This window comes from Pipistrellus kuhlii, unplaced genomic scaffold (assembly GCF_014108245.1).
Source record: "Pipistrellus kuhlii isolate mPipKuh1 unplaced genomic scaffold, mPipKuh1.p scaffold_m20_p_4, whole genome shotgun sequence".
In the NCBI taxonomy this organism is placed as follows: Eukaryota; Metazoa; Chordata; class Mammalia; order Chiroptera; family Vespertilionidae; genus Pipistrellus; species Pipistrellus kuhlii.
Genome location: NW_023425540.1, coordinates 91,928,377 through 91,947,349, shown reverse-complemented (window position 1 = coordinate 91,947,349; position 18,973 = coordinate 91,928,377). Strand labels below are relative to the sequence as shown.

At 49.7% G+C, this 18,973-nt stretch overlaps 1 protein-coding gene across 3 annotated transcripts in view; it reads right to left on the bottom strand.

The window, feature by feature from the left end:
- Positions 1–18,973, bottom strand: part of LOC118703782 (mastin) — a 48,390-nt gene that overhangs the window by 11,848 nt on the left and 17,569 nt on the right. Inside the window, exon 6 of one of the 3 annotated variants that reach the window (XM_045571481.1) lies at positions 18,778–18,797. The exons of the other annotated variants lie outside the window; for them this stretch is intronic. Within the exon in view, the coding sequence (XP_045427437.1) occupies positions 18,778–18,797 (20 nt within the window). The remainder of the gene's footprint in view (positions 1–18,777; positions 18,798–18,973) is intronic. 3 annotated transcript variants of the gene reach the window in all.

Sequence of the window (18,973 nt, the reverse complement as noted above, 5' to 3'; positions counted from 1 at the left end):
AAGGGTCCCCCATCACTGGAACCCTGCCTGGCCTCATCTAGGAGCCAGGGAGTGGAGTAACATACTTCCAGATCCAAGAAATGTAGCTCATCACCTGGGCATACACTCCAGGGAAGTCGCGATGACCACAGATGTATCCCCAGCTCACAATCCCTACCTGGACCCAGGTGCATTTCCAGCTGCATTCTCTCCCTGAGCCTCCCAGAAGGAACCCCTGCTGGCGGCTGATTCTGGACACCCGGCCCCAGACCCAGAGACTGAATCCCCGATGTGGTAAGACCCCGAGTGTCTGCTCATTCCTATGGCAGACACAGGGCCCGGTACACCTGCCACCTCGGTGCCTCTTCTTCCTGCCACCCATCCCTCTGCACTCGGAGCACAAAGAGACAAGTGCAGCGATGGGTGCTCAGGGGCCTCTCCTGTCCCCTGGCCGAGTCCCTCCCCTTCACAGGACCAGGACCAGGACCAGGACAGACACCCCTGTGCAGGGAGGGAAGCGCCATGCCCCCAGGTGCCAGCAGGGACTCAGGCGAGGCTGCTCCTCCTTCCAGACCATCACTGGCCTCCGGGGACAGGGCCCAAGTGACAGCCCCTGGAGGGGAGCGTGTCCTGTGGCCGGAAGTACGGACTTCTTGCCCAGAGAGAGCCACCTACCAGCTTCAGCTGTGCTGTCCAGGTCCCACCGTGAGGGGGGTGTTTTACTGCCTCCACTGGGGCCCCGATGAGGAAGCTGCCACTCCACAGGCCTGAGAACCACTGTGGTTTGTGATAGATCCTCCCTTCCCCCAACTGGTGGCAGTGTATGAGGTACCTGCGGCCTAGGGGCAACTTATACGGACCATATATTGAGCCACAATCAGCGCGTTGCTGAGCACACTAAGCCCCAATTCCATCCCATTCCTCCCCTCAAAAGGCGTGTTCCCCTCTGCAGGGGCTGCTGCTCTCCCCTTGTGGGACATCCCGGCAGGTCCTTCTCCTCTAATGAAGCCTGTGGTCCTGGTTTTCGACCTCTGTCTGATCTCTCAGTTTGGGTGGCCACCAGCCACGGGGATCCCAGTTGGGTGGCGGGCAAATGGCAGCAGGTGGACCTGGGCCTACACCAGCAGCAACTCATACTGAGAGGGCGCCTCACCATCATGTCCAGCCAGAAAAGGAAGCCCTACCCGGGTAGGTTGGACGCCTTTGATACAGTGTCAGCCCCGCACTGAAGGGTCTCAGGTTCAGTTCTTAGTCAAGGGCAGGCACCTGGGTTGTCCTTCCCTCCCCGCCCCTCAGTTGGATTCTGTGCAGGAAACAAGGAATCCATGTGTCTCTCTCACATCAATGTTTCTCCTTCCCTCTTTAATTTTCTCTGAAAACATTGGGAAACTACCCTCAGGAGAGGGTTCAAACAAAACCTGCTTTTGGTTCATCCCAGACTATGCAGGAGGCAATCAATCTCTTGCGCTCGCTCTCAGGCTCACTTCCCACTCTCTCCAGAAAATCAATGGAATGAACACCCTCTGGGAGGCTTAACAGAGAGAGAGAGAGAAAGCGAGCCCCATGCAGCTGCTGACAGTGCAGGGTGTCTGGCCAGTGGGATCCCCAGGGCTTGTCCCTGGGCATCCTCAGACCAGGAGCTCCATCAGGTTTTTCGGCACCTTCTCCTGTGGCTCAGATTCCAGGCAGGGCTCCCGGCCCGTCCAGCCATGGCTCTGCTGTCTGGATACCAGTCCTAGTGTGACCTCACTACTCCCACAGAAGCCTCTTGGCCAGACCCCAGTGCTCCTTTGGAGCACATTCATGTTCCTCTCTCCAAAGCCTTGCAGGCTGGGCTGCCACTAAACCCGGTTCAGACCAGTGCTCAGGAGATGAGGGGCAGGTCTTCTCAGGGAGATGCCTGTGCAGTACAATGGGGCTCAGAAGGCAGGATAATGGCCCCCAAAGACATCCCCACCCTAATCCCCAGGAACTGCAAACACTTCAGGTTCCTGGCAAAGGGGAGAAAGAATGCAGATTGAATTAACTAACCGGTGACCCTGAGATAGGGGTCATTCCGAATCATCCAAGTGGCCACGTGCCATCACTGGCCTTCAGGAATGTCCCAGGAAAGGCTGGGATGTGTTCCAGAAGCTGGGAAGGGCCAGGAACCTGCAGGAGGAACCAGCCCACACCTCGATTTAGCCCATGAGGCCACAGTCTCCTGACTGCAGGACGGTGAGATGATTCATGTGCCCGGTGGTGACTGTGACAGCAACCACAGGACACGAATACCAGATGGGTGTCCTGGGTCTCAGTAAGGGGAGCGGGGGGTATTAAGGGGCTCAGGGGTCCTGGGACTCAACATTTCCTGGGCAGCAACTGGATGTCAACTTTCCACGTGTCAGGACCCGCTGTGTTCTAGCCAGGCCCTGGCCTTGGCCATCCCTCACCCCAAGGCAGCGTCTCTGTCTCAGAGCTCACTCCTGGTGGCACTCACTCACTCTGCCCCATGTCCCTCAGGAGCCCTTCTGCTCTTCAGTGGCCAGTGCATCGCTATCAGCTTGTTGCCATCTTTCTCCAGGGCTGCCACTTGTCACAGCATTCCCCCAAAGTCCCTGATCTGTGCCCCCATTGTCAGCACTGGCTTCCCATGGCTGGCCAGGCAGCAGCATCCAGCTCCAAGGCCCTATCCCAGAGTGGCCTCCTCAGGTCACACCTGGCTCCAGCTGCTGTGGGCAGGGCTCCCAGAAGCCCACAATCAGAGGATCGGCAGCCTCTACACAGGAAGCAGGGGTCAGGAACTGACCATCTGGAACTGAGATCCAGGGAGAAAGGTAACCTGGAACTTGGTGGATAGCAGAGCAGCAGGAAGTAGAAGTGCCCTCTGTGTCTCTTTTTGAAGGCAGGGGGGCTGGACACTAACAAACAACAGGGCACAGGTGTGTGTTGCTGTGAGTGCCTTCTCCCAAGTCCTGACAGTCCCCCTGGCACCTTCACTGAGCAGCCACTACCTCCATAGTGTCTCCCTCCTGGACCAATGACATGAAAGCCAAGGGCAGAGGGCAGGAGGGAGGTGGCAGCAAGTGAAACATTTCAATCAGTCCTCCTGGGGCAGAAACAGGTGGTGGAGGGGCAGTGAAGGGGCTTGTTCCCATAGAGGGCCCTTCACACCACAGATGTTCAGGGTGTAGATGCCAACTCAGCCAAAGAGAAACCGAGCAGGAGACTTACAAAGTACAGTGCTCCCTGGAAACGTGTTCAGTGAAATCAGCGAGGCACAAAGGTCACATAGTGTGGACTTCTGTTTATGTGAACTTGTAACTGGACAGCCAGTGGGTCTGGGCTGCCTGTCACTGCTTGAGCCCATGAAGCAGAGACAGGCTTGAATCATGTGGGAGCATTTATTCCAATTCTCTGGCAGGATGGGAAATCAGAAGATCAGCCAGAGAAATCTACTCTGTGGCCCACTATCAGCCACTGCTTCTCTTGGGAAGAGAAACAGAGATGGCATGGGGAGCAGGAGTGACAGACATGAGGAAGTGGGCATGGGGGCATCATTACAGGTTACACAACATGCAGGCTGGGGTGGAGGGGTCACTGAGGGTGGACGCCTCTGGGGACCTCAGGACCAGATTACAAGTAATAGGCTTGGCTTGTACAGAGCTGGTGCCTATGGAACTAAATTACCTCAGTCACAAGGTTGTAAATCTCTCCGTTAATGATAGACAGTTCTCCAGACAGGAGGATGGACTGCATTCGGATGCTACCTTCCATGTCCCAACATGCACAACTCCCAGCCAGGTGAGAATGTTCTTTGTCTAATCAGAAAAGAGCAATCATAATTAACAGAGCATGATAAATATTTTTTTTAATTTTTATTTATTTTTTAAAAAATTTATTAAATTATTATCTCTGTACATATACCATTCCCCCCCTGCCATATATGTCCTCCCACCCCAGAGTTTTGTGTCCATTGGCTCTACTTATATGCATATATACAGTCCTTCGGTTGATCTCTTATCTTCCTCAGGATTAATATATTTTTTAATATATTTTATTGAGTTTTTTACAGAGAGGAAGGGAGAGAAATAGAGAGCTAGAAACGTCGATGAGAGAGAAACATCAACCAGCTGCCTCCTGCACACCCCCCACCGAGGATGTGCCCGCAACCAAGGTACATGCCCTTGACCAGAATAGAACCCGGGACCCTTCAGTCCGCAGACTGACACCCTACCACTGAGCCAAACCGGTTTGGGCAGGATTAATATTTCTTATATAATAAGTGAACAAAACTTTTTTCTTTGATAAACATTAAACAAATACAGTTATTGACATTTTCACGAGATTCACACAACCTGGAGATTAGATATTATCACCTCATTGTTAGGATTTACTTATGTCAGACACTCCTTACCCTTAATTCATTAACATGTAAGAGGACTCATTTTAGAACCCTCTGATTCCCATTAAGAGCACACATCTAAACTTTATAAAGAATTGTGTTCTTCTGGATCATGACCAAGAACCTTTGTCCAGAAAGCATCTTGATCTTGAAATGTTAAGCATAATAAAGGGGGGCAGAGAAAACTTATTGTGCTTAGCAGTTATCTTGCAGAAAGCCTGCAGCCTTGAGCACGGCATAGCCTACAAACCATTAGATCTGACAATGAAAGGAACAAAGGACTGGACCCTTTCATCGGCAGAACGGTTTGCAGCCAGCAGAAATGAATAAAACCCTGCCTCCCCCTTCAGTCACAACTGATTGCTTTTTTGCCAGCTACCTGCATCCAGGTGCCTGAAATTAAAGCTCTTTTGATACAGGATGGCCTCTTATCATAGGTGAGTGACCTGGCCCAATGTGAACCCTTCATATCTCATTCATCTTAAAATCAGGTGCTCAAACAGAAGACACTGGGGAGGGGAGAAGGGAGACTACATAGTGCCAGTCTAGCACTTTCTCAGTTCCTGTGTCAACAAAATACATTTCACTCGCCCTGGCTGGTAGTCATCATTGGCAATGCTATCTTACTGATTCCTCTTCTAAGTGGCCATTGGCAGTGGCTAGGAGCCCTGTGGGACTTCATCACTGGACCTGCAATGGTCGTGGGCAAAGCTGCCTCGCCGCACCCACATTAGTTCTAACGTTATGTGCAGATGGCCTTGGGAGTTCCGTGTACACTGCCATGTTTTTCCTGGTAGCCTCCCCCCCTCCCCTTGATCCTCATTCCTTTTGTGTGTTTCTGGTCGCTGTGTGCTGCCTGGAGTCACCTGCACAGTCTGGGCCTCCCTGTCCATCATCCCTCATTCAGGGGCAGGGCTGCCAGCGTACCCCCAAACCCCACAAGCACCATCTTTGCCGGGGGCTCTGGGAGAGCCACCCTTATCATTTTAGGAAATCACCTATGGCCTAAGTTTGCTAAGAGTTTCATCACAAACTATGGTTGAATTTATCAACCAAAATAAAATTATTTTTTCATATCTATTGAGATTATCATATGGCTTTTATCATCTATTTCTGCTCCGTTAATGTGGCATATTGCACCAATTGGTGTTAAACCATGGTGGTTTAGACCTTCCTGGTTCTTTGGTAATTATTTTACACATTAAAAGTTGATTTGACAATGTTTTACTTTGTGTTTCTTCATTCGATGTTCATAATGGACAGTGGCCTAAAACTTTCTTTTATTCTCTGTGCCTGGTTCTGATCTCCAGACAAGGTGCCAGTGTATCGCCTCTCTTTCTATTCCCTGGAAGATCCATCGGACCTTGAAGGCTCAATGTAATTCTCCAGGAAGCCATGCTGTGCTGTAACTCTCCTGTGTTTTCCTTTATATTTTAGTTCTGGGTAGATGTTCACCCACCCAGAAGCAGGCCTCTCATGATTTTCAGTTTGTTCCCACTTCCCTTTCTTCAAATAAGTTCCCAATAGTTACACTTGCCTAAAATCTGTCCATTTCACCTGAGGGCAAATTTGTTCATACTAACCTAAAAATCACTGCCTGTCCATGTTTCTGTTTATCTCTTTATTACTAATACTAGAGGCCTGGTGCACCAAATTGGGGTGCACAGGGTTGGAGGGGTGTCCCTCAGCTGGACCTACACTCTCTCCAATCTGGGACCCTTCAGGGGATGTCTGACTGCAGCATTTCTGACTGATTGCAATATCAGGTATAAAAGGGCAGTCTAAACTTATCCTTCTCACAATCCCAGACTGCTGTCTCCTAACCGCTCACCTGCCTGCCTGCCTCCCTGATCACATCCTAACTGCTCCTTTTCTGACCTGGTCTTGCCCCCAACTGCCTTCCCCTGCAGGCCTGGTCACACCCAAATGCCCTCTTCTGCAGGCCTGGTCCCCCGCACCCTTAACTGCCACTCCCTGCAGGACAGGTTGCCCACAACTGCCCTCACCTGTGGTCTAGTCCCCCCCAACTGCCCTCCCCTGAGGGCCAGGTCACCCCCAATTGCCTTTCCCTCCTGCCCTGATCTTGCCCCCAACTGCTATCCCCTAACAACCTCATGGCCCAACTTGCCACCCCTGCAGGCTTGGTTGCCCCCACTGCCTTCCCCTGCCAGCCATCTTGGCAGCTATATTGTGGCTGCCATCTTGTGGCTACCATCTTGTGACAATGTCCCTCAAGGTTATCATGGGAGGGCCTGATGCCACCAGGCTTTTATTATATAGGATTATCTGTGCATCAGTTTTCCTACCTGATCAATCTTTCCAGAAGTTTGCCTGTTTCATTAGATTTAAGGAACTCACTTTTGGCTTTGCAACCCTAAAATTTCTTTATTATCTAGTTCAGGTGCTTCTTTTGTTTTAAATCACCCCTGACTTTCTTCCTTTAGTTAGCCGATCTTTTATTCTATTGCTTATGCTCTCTCTCTCAGTTTCCTCTGACATCTTTTTTCTCACTTCTTGACTTCAACCGGACATTCTCTGTTCTATTTGTACTGAATCCAGAAAAGACTGGTCATTTCCCTCCTGGTGCAAGCCACCACGTCCCTGTGAATATTAGGTTGTGGTATTGTCACCATTGTGAGTCATATATACTTTTTAATTTTCATTCTGACATTTCTTTACAAGTACATTATTTAAATTTCCCAATGTAGGAGGTCTTGTGCCCATTTTTGATATAAGTGTGAGAAAGCTTAAAATGCCAATGTAGCCTGTTGTCTTCCAATACAAGGCAACTAGAAGAGACCTCTGAGAACAGAAATTCAGGCTCAGTATTTGCCGAGGACATAAACAAAGGCAGAGAAATAAATGTCCAGCCTCAGGAACAAAAGATGTGTTACAGGACACCCCTAGTAAACTCAGACAGTGAACTTGTTGGCAAGTGGCTTTGTCACATGGTGTTCACTGTGATCTGCTGCTGTCCAACATGCATCAAAGTTATATGTGACCATATGTCTGCATGTATCAGAGCTTCCAAATCTATGCAACTGGACAACCACACACACACACACACACACACACACACAGGAACATGCACACACACACACACACATGCACACACAAGCATAAAATCATGTATGCCCACGCACATGAAGATGATGATGCATGGGCACACACGGAGGGAGACCCTAGAAGCTCCTGGTGCAGGGAGACCAGCCTGGGGCTGAGAACTCAGTTATGGGTAGCAGTCTGCATGTGGAACCAAGGGCTTCCAGCCTTCTTTCCCAGCATGCCCTGGAGCCAGAGGAAGCAGCCAGGCCACTGCACCTGGCACCTCTTCTGGCAAATCTCGTCACCTCAGGGGAATGCAATCCAACTACCAACCAAGACACTGGGAACATCCCACAGAGAGGCTGTGGGAACCTCCAGCTGTGGAGCCTGTGTGGTAGGAGCCCAGGTGATGCCAGTCAAGTCTCCTACCCATTAGAACACGGTGGGTACCAGGGTGCCTGGGCCTCAGGAAGAGGGAGAGTGGAGAGCCAAGCAGGAGGAAGGAGTGGATGGTGGAGGTGGAGCCGGACAGTCTGGGTGTCACAGGCTGGCACCCCAGGATCTAGGACAGAGGCCTGGCTGTGGGAGGACAGCCACCAGGAGCAGTGCCAGGGAGCAGCACACAGAACTCGGGGGCCTTGGTCTGAGCCCCAGCGGGCAGTGCGAAGAGGGGTGCTGCCCTCGGTGAGGAGCAAAGCCATCCTGTGGACACAACGCTGCGCTGGGGCCTGTGACCCTCTGAACAATAGGCCAGAGTGAGGGAGATTCAGTGTCATTGTCCGTGTGCTCACAGTTGTTCTGAGGTTCAGTGTGGCCCGAATGGGCAGCCAATGACATAAATGAGAGCCTCCATGAGCCCTCCCTTGGAGACCCCAAGACCTCCCTTGTGACAGGTGAGGAACCATGGATGCTGGCACAGTGCTGCCCCCACAGCATCCCCACCCGCCCTCGCTGTCCAGCTTCCACTGAGATGTTGCACAATGGGGCTGTTAGGTAACAGAAGCTGTGCCTTTTGCCCACCTGCCCTCAGCCTTCTCCTATCAGGGCTCAGACATCCTCATCACAGTTCCGGCTTTGGTCCTGTCCCTGATGCCCACCCAGCCCCACCCTCTCTCTGGGCATCCATTCCTCTCACTCAGACCCAGCACCCCTAATGGCAGCCTGAGGCCAGAAGGACCCCTGCCCAGAGCAGGAGTGCAGGGCACTGCCCACCCACATCCCACACACACCTGCTGGCCTGAATGCCAACATGCACTGTATCTCAACATTCCTTTCTTATCTTTTTTTTTACTAATTCTAACCCCAGGGTATTTTTTAATTGTATTTTAGAGAGACTGGAAAGGAAGTGGGGCGGGGGGTGAGAGGAGAGAGAAATGGATCAATGTGAGAGACACATCAATTGATTGCTTCTTGCTGGGGATCAAACCTGCAACCAAGCACATGCTCTTGACTGGGAATCAAACCCAGGCCTCTTCGCTCTGTGGTCGGACACTCCAACCACTGAGCCAAACCAGCCAGGGCCCACACTTCTTTTTTAAAATTATTTACAGAAATTCACCACGTCATAAATATAGAGATCATGAGAGCTTTGAGTTTCCTCTTCTTTAATTTTATCCCCTCTTCTCTACCCTTACCCTTAGGGCCACCACCCACTTACAAAAACGTTTTAGTTTTTCCAGACAGTTTTTTTTTTTAATTCCTAATAAGGGGTTCTGAATCTCTAAGAAGCCTCTGAAGTTGGAAGCTCTCAAACAATCTACAAACATGTTCTTTTGTATTTTAAGGGATTTTTTTCAGATTCCTCTGTTTCTGATATGCTGATGTTGAAAACCAAACAAAGCTGACATTCAAACACACTCAGAGAATGGCCCTCCACCCTCAAACTCCTTCCAAGTTCATGCCTCTGTCCCCACCACCTCTGTCCCTCTGCCCGAAGCCCCTTCCTCCCCAATACCCACCCTTGCTCATGCTTCATGAGCTGGGCCTAGCAGCTCAGTCCCATCAAACCCTCCAAGCAGGTCCAGGCTGTGGATCACGCCCTGTGTCCCTAGCTCTGTCTTCAGTACTCACCTCCACACCATGTCCCACACTCACTGCAGTGCTGTGTTTATGTCTGTCCTCACCTCCCTGTGGATTCCAGGAACCCGGGAACCCACTCAGTGAACTTCCCCTGAGACCTTGTCCATGCTGGGCACCTTTGATCAAGGATAACAAAGGGAAGGAAAGAGGAAGGGAGGGCAGGAGGGAAGAGAAATAAGAAGAAACAAGTAGGAAATAAGGGAGAGAACATAGAAGATCAGAAAGAGAAATTAAAAAGCAGGGAAAGGAGGGAGGGAAGGAACAAAGGACGAGGAAAGTGGAGGGATGAAGGCAGGACACTGGGACAAGCATAACCAGCATGAGCTCCCAGAAATGCCATCACATGGAACTGTACCCTGGAAAACCTTCTCACACCCAAACACGGAGACCAGGGACCCAGGGACCTCTCAGGGAGGCCCCACTGTGCCCTCAGTCAATGCCACGATGAGTCCATGCCAGCATCTCAAGCCACGGATTGGAGCTGGCTTTTTCAAGTTAAAAGGGAATCAGAGGGTGAGCAGGAGGCCATGGACACAGGTCCCTTACCTGGCCCACCCTCATGTGAGAGACACCAGCCTTTAGGGATTCGTCCTGTGTCTCCCACTCTAAAGTCAGGAAAGGTGTGTGACCCAAACTGCAGGAGTCCAGTGACACTGTGGAGGGTAGGACAATGGGTGAGGAGGTTGGGAGGAAGATGTCAGAATTGGGAAAGAAGCAGGGGTTTCAACAAGGAAGATGGAGGGTCCCCCATCAATGGAACCCTGCCTGGCCTCATCTAGAAGCCAGGGGGAGGAGGAACATACTTCTGGATCCAAGAGATGCTCAGGGTGTAGATGCCAACTCACCCAAAGAGAAACTGAGCAGGAGACTTACAAAGAACGGTGCTCCCTGGAAACGTGTTCAGTGAAATCAGCGAGGCGCAGAGGCCACACAGTGTGGGCTTCTGTTTATGTGAACTTGTAACCGGACAGCCAGTGGGTCCGGCTGCTTGTCACTGCTTGAGCCTATTAAGCAGAGAAAGGCTTGAATCATGTGGGAGCGTTTACTCCAGTCCTGCTGGCAGCAAGGGAGAGCAGCAGGTCAGCCAGAGAAATCTGCTCCGTGGCCCACCATCAGCCACTGCTTCTATTGGGCAGAGGGCAGAGATGGCATGGGGAAGCAGGAATGACAGGCATGGGGAAGTGGGCACCAGGGCATCATTACAGCTTACACATCATGTAGGCTGGGGTGGCCAGGTCACGGGGATGGATGCCTTTGGGCACCAGGGGCCCAGATTGCAGGTAATAGGGCTGGGGTTGTACAGAGTGGTATTAGGTCATCTCAGTCACGAGATTGTAAATCTCTCCATTAATGGTAATCAATTCTCCGGACAGGAGGATGGACTGCATTCGGCCGCTAGCTTCCCTGTCCCAGGACGCACAACTCCCATTGAGGTGAGAATGTGCTTTGTCTAATCAGAGAAGAACAACCATGATTAACAGAGCATGGTGAATATTTCTTATAAGTATAGTGAACAAAGACATTTTTCTTGGACAAACATTGGAACAAATGCAATTGTTGATATTTTCTTGAGATTCACACAACCTGGAGACTAGATATTATTACCTCATTGTTAGGATTTACTTATGTCAGACACTCCTTACTCTTAATTTATTAATATCTAAGAGGACTCATTTTAGAACCCTCTGATTCCCATTAAAAATACACATGTACACTTTATAAAGAATTCCATTCTTTTGGATCATGACCAAGAACCTTTGTCCAGAAAGCATCTTGATCTTGAAATGTTAAACAGAATAAAAGGGGGCAGAGAAAACTTATTGTGCTTAGCAGTTATCTTGCAGAAAGCCTGCAGCCTTGAGCACCGCATAGCCTAGACAACCATTAGATCTGGCGATGGGAGGAACCAAGGACTGGTTCCTCAGCAGAAAGATTTGCAGCCTGCGGAAATTATTAAAACCCTGCCACCCCCTTCAGTCGCCGCTGATTGCTTTTTCAGCCTCAGGCCCTCTCCACCAAGGTGCCTGAAAAAAAAAAAAGCTCTTTTGATACATGATGGCCTCATATCATAGGTAAGTTACCTGGTCCACTGTGAACCCTTCAGATCTTATTCATCTTAAAATCAGGTGCTCAAACAGAAGACACTGGGAAGGGGAGAGGCGAGACTACCTAGTGCCAGTCTAGCACTTTCTCAGTTCCTGTGTCAACAAAATACATTTCACTCGCCCTGGCTGGTAGTTGTCATTGGCAATGCTATCTTACTGATTCCTCTTCTAAGTGGCCATTGGCAGTGGCTAGGAGCCCTGTGGGACTTCATCGCTGGACCTGCACTGATGGTGGGCAAAGCTGGCTCGCTGCATGCACATTAGTTCTAACATTGTGCGCAGATGGCCTTGGGAGTTCCGTGTACACTGCCATGTTTTTCCTGGTAGCCTCCCCCCCTCCCCCTGATCCTCATTCCTTTTGTGTGTTTCTGGTCGCTGTGTGCTGCCTGGAGTCACCTGCACAGTCTGGGCCTCCCTGTCCATCATCCCTCATTCAGGGGCGGGGCTGCCAGCGTACCCCCCACTCCCACTAGCAGGACATTTGCTGAGGCTCTGAGAGAGCCACCCTTATCATTTTAGGAAGTCACCTATGTCCCAAGTTTGCTAAAAGTTTCATCACAAACTATGGTTGAATTTATCAACCAAAATAGGATTATTTTTCCATATCTATTGAGATTGTCACATGGTTTTTATCATCTATTTCTGCTCTGTTAATGTGGCATATTGCACTAATTGCTGTTAAACCATGGTGGTTTAGATCTTCCTGGATTTTTTTTTTGTGTGTGTGATTATTTTGTCCATTGAATGTTAGTTTTACTTTGGATTTCTTCATTCTATGTGTTTGAATGAAAATTGCCTGAAATGTTCCTTTATTCTCTGTGCCTAGTTCTGTGCTGCAGAAACTGTGCCAGGGAGCTGCCTCCTTTCTGTTCCCTGGAAGAGCGCTTGGGCCTTAAGTCTCAGTGTAATTCTCCAGGAAGCCACGCGGTGCTGTAACTCTCCCCTGTTGTACTTTATATTTTAGTTCTGGGTAGATGTTCACCACCCAGAAGCAGGCCTTTCCTGATTATCAATCTGGTCCCGCTTCCAGTTGTCCTAAAGTCAGTTCCCATGAGTTATACTTGCCTCAAAATTGTCCATTTCAGCCGGGACCGGTTTGGCTCAGTGGATAGAGTGTCGGCCTGCGGACTGAAAGGTTCCGGGTTCGATTCCGGTCAAGGGCATGTACCTTGGTTGCGGGCACATCCCCATTGGGGGTTGTGCAAGAGGCAGCTGGTCGATGTTTCTCTCTCATCGACGTTTCTAACTCTCTGTCCCTCTCAATTCCTCTCTGTGTAAAATCAATAAAATGTATTTTTTTTAAAAATTGTCCATTTCACCTGAGGGCTAATTTGTTTAAATGGTTGTTTCTACTAACCTCTTCTGATTTTTAAAAATCTTCGCCCAGTCTATGTGTCTGTTCCCCACTTTATTGCAAATATTATCTGTGCATCAGTTTTTCTGCCTGACCAATCTTGCCAGAAGTTTGCCTATTTCATTAGACTTAAGAAACTCACCTTTGCCTTTGCAACCCTGTAATTTCTTTATTATCTAGTCCAGGTGCTTCTTTTATTCATTTTAAATCACCCCTGACTTCCTTCCTTTAGTTAGCCGATCTTTAATTCTCTTCCTCATGCTCTATTTCCATTTCCTCTGACATCTTTTTTCTCACTTCCCGACTTCAACAGGACATTCTCTGTTCTATTTGTATTAAATCCAGAAAGGACTGGTCATCTCCCTCCAGGTGCAAGCCCCCATGTCCCTGTGAATGTTAGGACATGGTATTGTCAACATTGTGAGTCTTATGTACTTTTTGATTTTCATTCTGACATTTTCTTAGAAGAATATTATTTACTTTTCCAAATGTAGAGGGGCTTGTGCCCATTTTTTATATAAGTGTGAGAAAGCTTAAAATACCAATGTAGCCTGTTGTCTTCCAATACAAGGCAACTAGAAGAGACCTCTGAGAACAGAAATTCAGGCTCAGTATTTGCCGAGGACCTAAACAAAGGCAGAGAAATAAATGTCCAGCGTCAGGAACAAAAGATGGGTCACAGGACACCCCTCATAAACTCAGTGAACTTGTTGGCAAGTGGCCTTGCTGCATGGTGTTCGCTGTGATCTGCTCCTGTCCAACGTCTATCAAAGTTATATGTGACCATATGTCTGCATGTATCAGAGCTTCGCAATCCAGGCAACTGGACAACCACACACACACACACACACACACACAAATATATGCACATATGCCCACACACACATGCAGATGATGATGCATGGGCACACGTGGAGAAGGGCCCTAGGAGGCTCCAGGTGCAGGGAGACCAGCCTGGGGCTGAGAACCCAGTCATGGGTGGCAGTCTGCCTGCGGGACCCTGGGCTTCCAGCCTTCTCTCCCAGCATGCCCTGGAGCCAGCATGCCATGGATTGGGCACTTCACCTGGCTCCTCTTCTGGCAAAACTGGTAACCTCAGAGAAAAGCAAACCAACTACCAACCAAGACACTGGTAACGTCCCTCAGAGAGGCTGCGGGAACCTCCAGCTGTGGGGCCTGTGTGGTAGGAGCCCATTAGAACACGGTGGGTACCAGGATTCCTGGACCTCGGGGAGGAGAAAGAGTAGAGATTGGGAAGCAAGTAGGAAGAAGGGGGGTGGGGTGCCGGACAGCCTGGGTATCACAGATTGGCACTCCTGAATCTAGGACAGGGGCCTGGCTGTGGGAGGACAGCCATCAGGAGAGGTGCCGGGGAGTAGCACACAGAACTCGCCGGGGACTGTGGAAGTTGGGTTGCCTGAAAGCCGGTCCCAGGCACTGCCCTCGGTGAGGAGCAAAGCCTTCCTGTGGACACAAAGCTGCGCTGGGGCCTGTGTCTCTCCGAGCAGTAGGGCAGAGTGAGGGAGATTCAGTATCATTGTCACTGTGGTCACAGTTGTTCTGAGGTTTGATGGGCCTGAATGGAACAGCCAGTGACATGAATGAGGGCCTCCACGAGCCCTCCCTGCCCCAGGCCCTAAGACCTCCACTGTGACACGTGAGGACCCGTGGACGCTGGCACAGTGCCGACCCCACAGCACCCGACCCGTCCTCGCTGTCCAGCTTCAACTGAGGTGCTGCACAACGGGGCTGTTAGGTAACAGAAGCTGTGCCTTTTGCCCATCTGCCCTCAGTCTTCCCCTATCAGGGCTTGGACATCCTCATCACAGTTCCGGTTTTGGTCCTGTCCCTGATGCCCAGACCGCCCCACCGTCACTCTCGGCATCCATTCCTCTGAATCAGTCCCAGCACCCTGGGCCCTCCAATGGCGGCCTGAGGCCAGAAGGACTCCTGCTCAGAGCAGAAGTCAGGGAACTGCCCACTCTCCCTCCTACACACAGCTACTGGCCTGAATCCCCATGTGCAGATAGGCTATCTCAGCATTCCCGTTCTTATCTTTTTTTTATTAATCCTTACCGGAGGATATTTTTTTCCATTGATTTTTAGAGAGAGTGGAAGGGACATGGGGAGAGAGAGGAGAGAGAAAACCATCAATGTGAGAGACATATCAATTGTTTGCCTCCTGCAGGCACCCCAATAAGGGGCTGGGCATCAAACCTGCAACCTTAGCTCATGCCCTTGACTGGGGATACCCAGGTCTCTTTGCTCTAATCACCCTGAAGCAAACCAGCCAGGGCCCCCTCCTTCTTCTTCTTCTTCTTCTTCTTCTTCTTCTTCTTCTTCTTCTTCTTCTTCTTCTTCTTCTTTTTTAATTATTTGCAGAAATACGCCATCCTATATAATAAAGAGGTAATATGCAAATTAACCCTCATGCCCTCACAAGATGGCTGCCTACACCCAGGCCATCAGGGGGGTTAGTGAAGGAATACCTAATGACTGAACAAGCAGGCTACATGGGGCAACCAGGCCAACAAGGCGGGTGGGCAGTTGGGGGCAAACAGGCTGGTGGGGGGAGACAGTTAGGGACAACTAGGCCTGCAAGGGGGCAGCAGTGGGGGGGCGACCAGGATGCCAGGATGGGCAGTTAGAGTTGATCAAGCCAGCACACAGAGGCAATGAGGAACGATCAAGCTGGTGGAGGGAGGAGGGGTTAGGGGCCACCAGGCAGAGAGGCAGATAAGCAATTAGTAGCTAGTGATTCAGGATTGTGAGAAGGATGTCTGACTGCTGGTTTAGGCCTAATCCTAAACTGGCAGTTGGACATCCCCCGTGGAGTCCCGAATCGGGAGAGGGTGCAGGCTAGGCTGAGGAGGGACACCCCCCCATGCACACAATTTGTGCACCAGGCCTCTAGTGTAAATATAAAGATAGGACAGCTTTGTTATTTTCCTTTTTAATTTTCCCCACCCCCTCAACCCTCACCCCTTGGGCCACCACCCACTTGTTCTCTATATCTATGGGTCTGTTTCTCTTTTCTTTATTTGTTTTATTTTGTTTTAGATTCCACATATGAGTTGCTCATTTCTCAACATCTTTGCAAACATGTGGTGTTATTGTACTTTTTTCTTTTCTCCAATCTCATGAGTGTGAAACTGTATGTCCTTTTATTTCCCTGGTTATTCCTCTGATTATGAAGGAGGCCAGTTGATCCTTATGGCCACTGAAGTGTGTCTTTTGAGAATGGCATGCAGTGTGTTTCTTTTTATTAACGCTTTGTTCCCTTTATTCCACACCATTCCTCTGAATTAGTATTTCTTCCTGGAATAAATCCTTAAGTAGTTCTTTTCATGAGTGCCTGCAGGTGATAAGACACTCTTCATGTCTTCTATTTTGTAATATCACTACATCACTACTTTTTCCTCATTATTGTGAGATAGTTTATCTGTGAATAAAATTTTATGTTGATGGTGATTTTTCCTCACCACTTCCAAGGAATTGCTCCAGATTCTTGTTCCACCTCCTGTTGCTGATCAGAACTCCCCTGAGTCTGACAGACATTTCTTTTCAGGTTAAACTATCCCTTGTCTCCTCTGGCTTTTAATGTGGACATTGTGCAGTTTTACTGAAATGGGTTTAGGTGAGAATTTATTTCTATTTATTCTGCTGAATTTTCAAAGGCACTTTCCACTGAAGGTTCATCATTTTTCTTTGATTCTAGAAAATTCTCAGCTATTTTTGTACCAATACCATATTTTAGTTTTTCCAGACAGTCTTTTTAAGTTTCTATTAAGGGGTTCTGAATCTCTAAGAGCCTCTGATGTTGGAGGCTTTCAAACCATCTACCCAAATGCTCTTTCATGTTTTATGGGTTGTTGTTTTTTAAGATTCCTCTGTTTCTGCCCTGACTGATTTGGCTCAGTGGAGAGAGCATTGGCCTGCAGACTGAAGGGTCCCAGGATTGATTCCCAGTCATGACACATGCTCAGGTGGTGGGCTCAGTCCCCAGTGTGGGGCAATCAGGAGGCAGTTGATCAATGATTCTCTCTCTCTACCTCTCCTCCTTTCTGAAATCACTAAAAACAGATATTTTCAAAGATTCCTCTGTTTCTGATATGCTGATGCTGAAAACCAAAGAAGCCGACATTCAAGCACACTCAGAGAATGGCCCTCCGCCACCTCAACTCCCTTCTAAGCTCATACCTCTGTCCCCACCACTTCTATCCCTCTGTCTGCAGCTCCTTCTACATAATGTCCACCCTTGCTCATGGATCCTGAGCTGAGCCTGGCAGCTCAGCCCATCAAACCCTCCAAAAGGTCCAGATAGGTCACGCCCTGTGTCCCTCCAGCTCTGTCTTCAGCACTCACCCCCACACCATGTTCCACACTCACTGCAGTGCTGTGTTTATGTCTGTCCTCACCTCCCTGTGGGTTCCAGGAGCCCAGGAACCCACTTAGTGAACTCCATCCCTTGAGGCCTTGTCCATGCTGGGCACATTTGATCAAGGATTGCTGGGAACCAAGATCAATGGTAATTATTATAAATGCAAGAAGTCAGGTCAGAAGGCTGAGTGGGGCTGTTAGATATTCACAGGGATGAATAGCTGCATGGTATTACCTACTACTGACTCAATGGCCTAAAGCAAACTCCTCCAGCTTGATAGTCTTACTCTTTACCAATCATCACCTTTGATATGTCTGTGTGCATTCTTAAAAGGCAATTATGTGTTGTAGTAAATAAAAGCAGATGGGAACAGAGACTCAGTGGAACTTTGTTCCTTCTACCAAGGTTACAAGAGTCTTCCTCCATAATTTCTAAATTTATATTTCTTGACTTGTGTGGCTAATTTGCACATTGGCTCTTTCTGTCACTCTTTGAACCCAAGGCCATATGGGCCATAACTTCACAAAGGATAATTAAGGGAGGGAGGGCTGGGAGGAGGGAAGGGACAAGTAGGAGATAAGAGAGAGAGAATAACACAAAAGAGCAAAAGAGAAAATAAAAACCAGCAAGGAAAGAAGAGGAGAAGGAAGAAAGGAAGAGGAAAGTGAAGGGATGAAGGGAGAGACACAGAGACAAACATAACCCTCATGAGTCCCCAGAAATATCACATGGAACTGTACCCTGGGAAACCTCCTGACACCGAAACACGGAGACCTGAGACCCAGGGACCTCTCAGGGAGGCCCTGTCACATCGTCAATCAATGCCATGATGAATCCATGCCACCATCATCTCAGGCCATGGTTTGGAGCTCACTTTTCCAAGTTTAATGGGAATCAGAGGGTGAGAAGCAGGGCATGGGCCCTTATCCGGGCCCACCCTCTTGTGACAGACATCAGCCTTCAGAGCATATTACTGTGTCAGCCAGTCTAAAGTCAGGAAAGGTGGGTGACCCAGAGGGCAGGAGGCCCTTGACACTGTGGAGGGTGAGACAAAGGGTGAGGAAGTTGGGAGGAAGATGTTGGAATTGGGAAAGAAGCAGGGGTTTCAACAAGGAAGATGGAGGGTCCCCCATCACTGGAACCCTGTCTGGCCTCATCTAGGAGCCAGGGGACAAAGGAACATACTTCCGGATCCAAGAAATGTAGCTCATCACCTGGGCATACACCCCAGGGAAGTCGCAATGACCACAGAGGTATCCCCAGCTCACAATCCCTACCTGGATCCAGGTGCATTTCCAGCTGCTCACCAGGGGCCCCCGGAGTCTCACTGTGGGGAGAGGCAGGACTCAGTGAACATCTCCACACGGGCCTCTGCATGGAGCTTCTGAGTCCAGATTCCTCTGCGCCGGGGGGGACGGAGGACAGAGGACAGGGACAGGTGGTGTCTCACCTGGCAGGAGTCCTGGCCCTCACTCCCAGCACACAGCATGTCCTCCTTGATAATCTGGCCAGCATTGATGGAAGAGTTCTGGTAGCGCTGGTTACAAACCCTGTTCCCCACAATGGGAACCATCACCTGCAGCTGGTAGGGCCAGGACAGCAGAGCTGTGGGGCTGGGCTGGCTGAGCACCAGGGCTGGTCCAGGC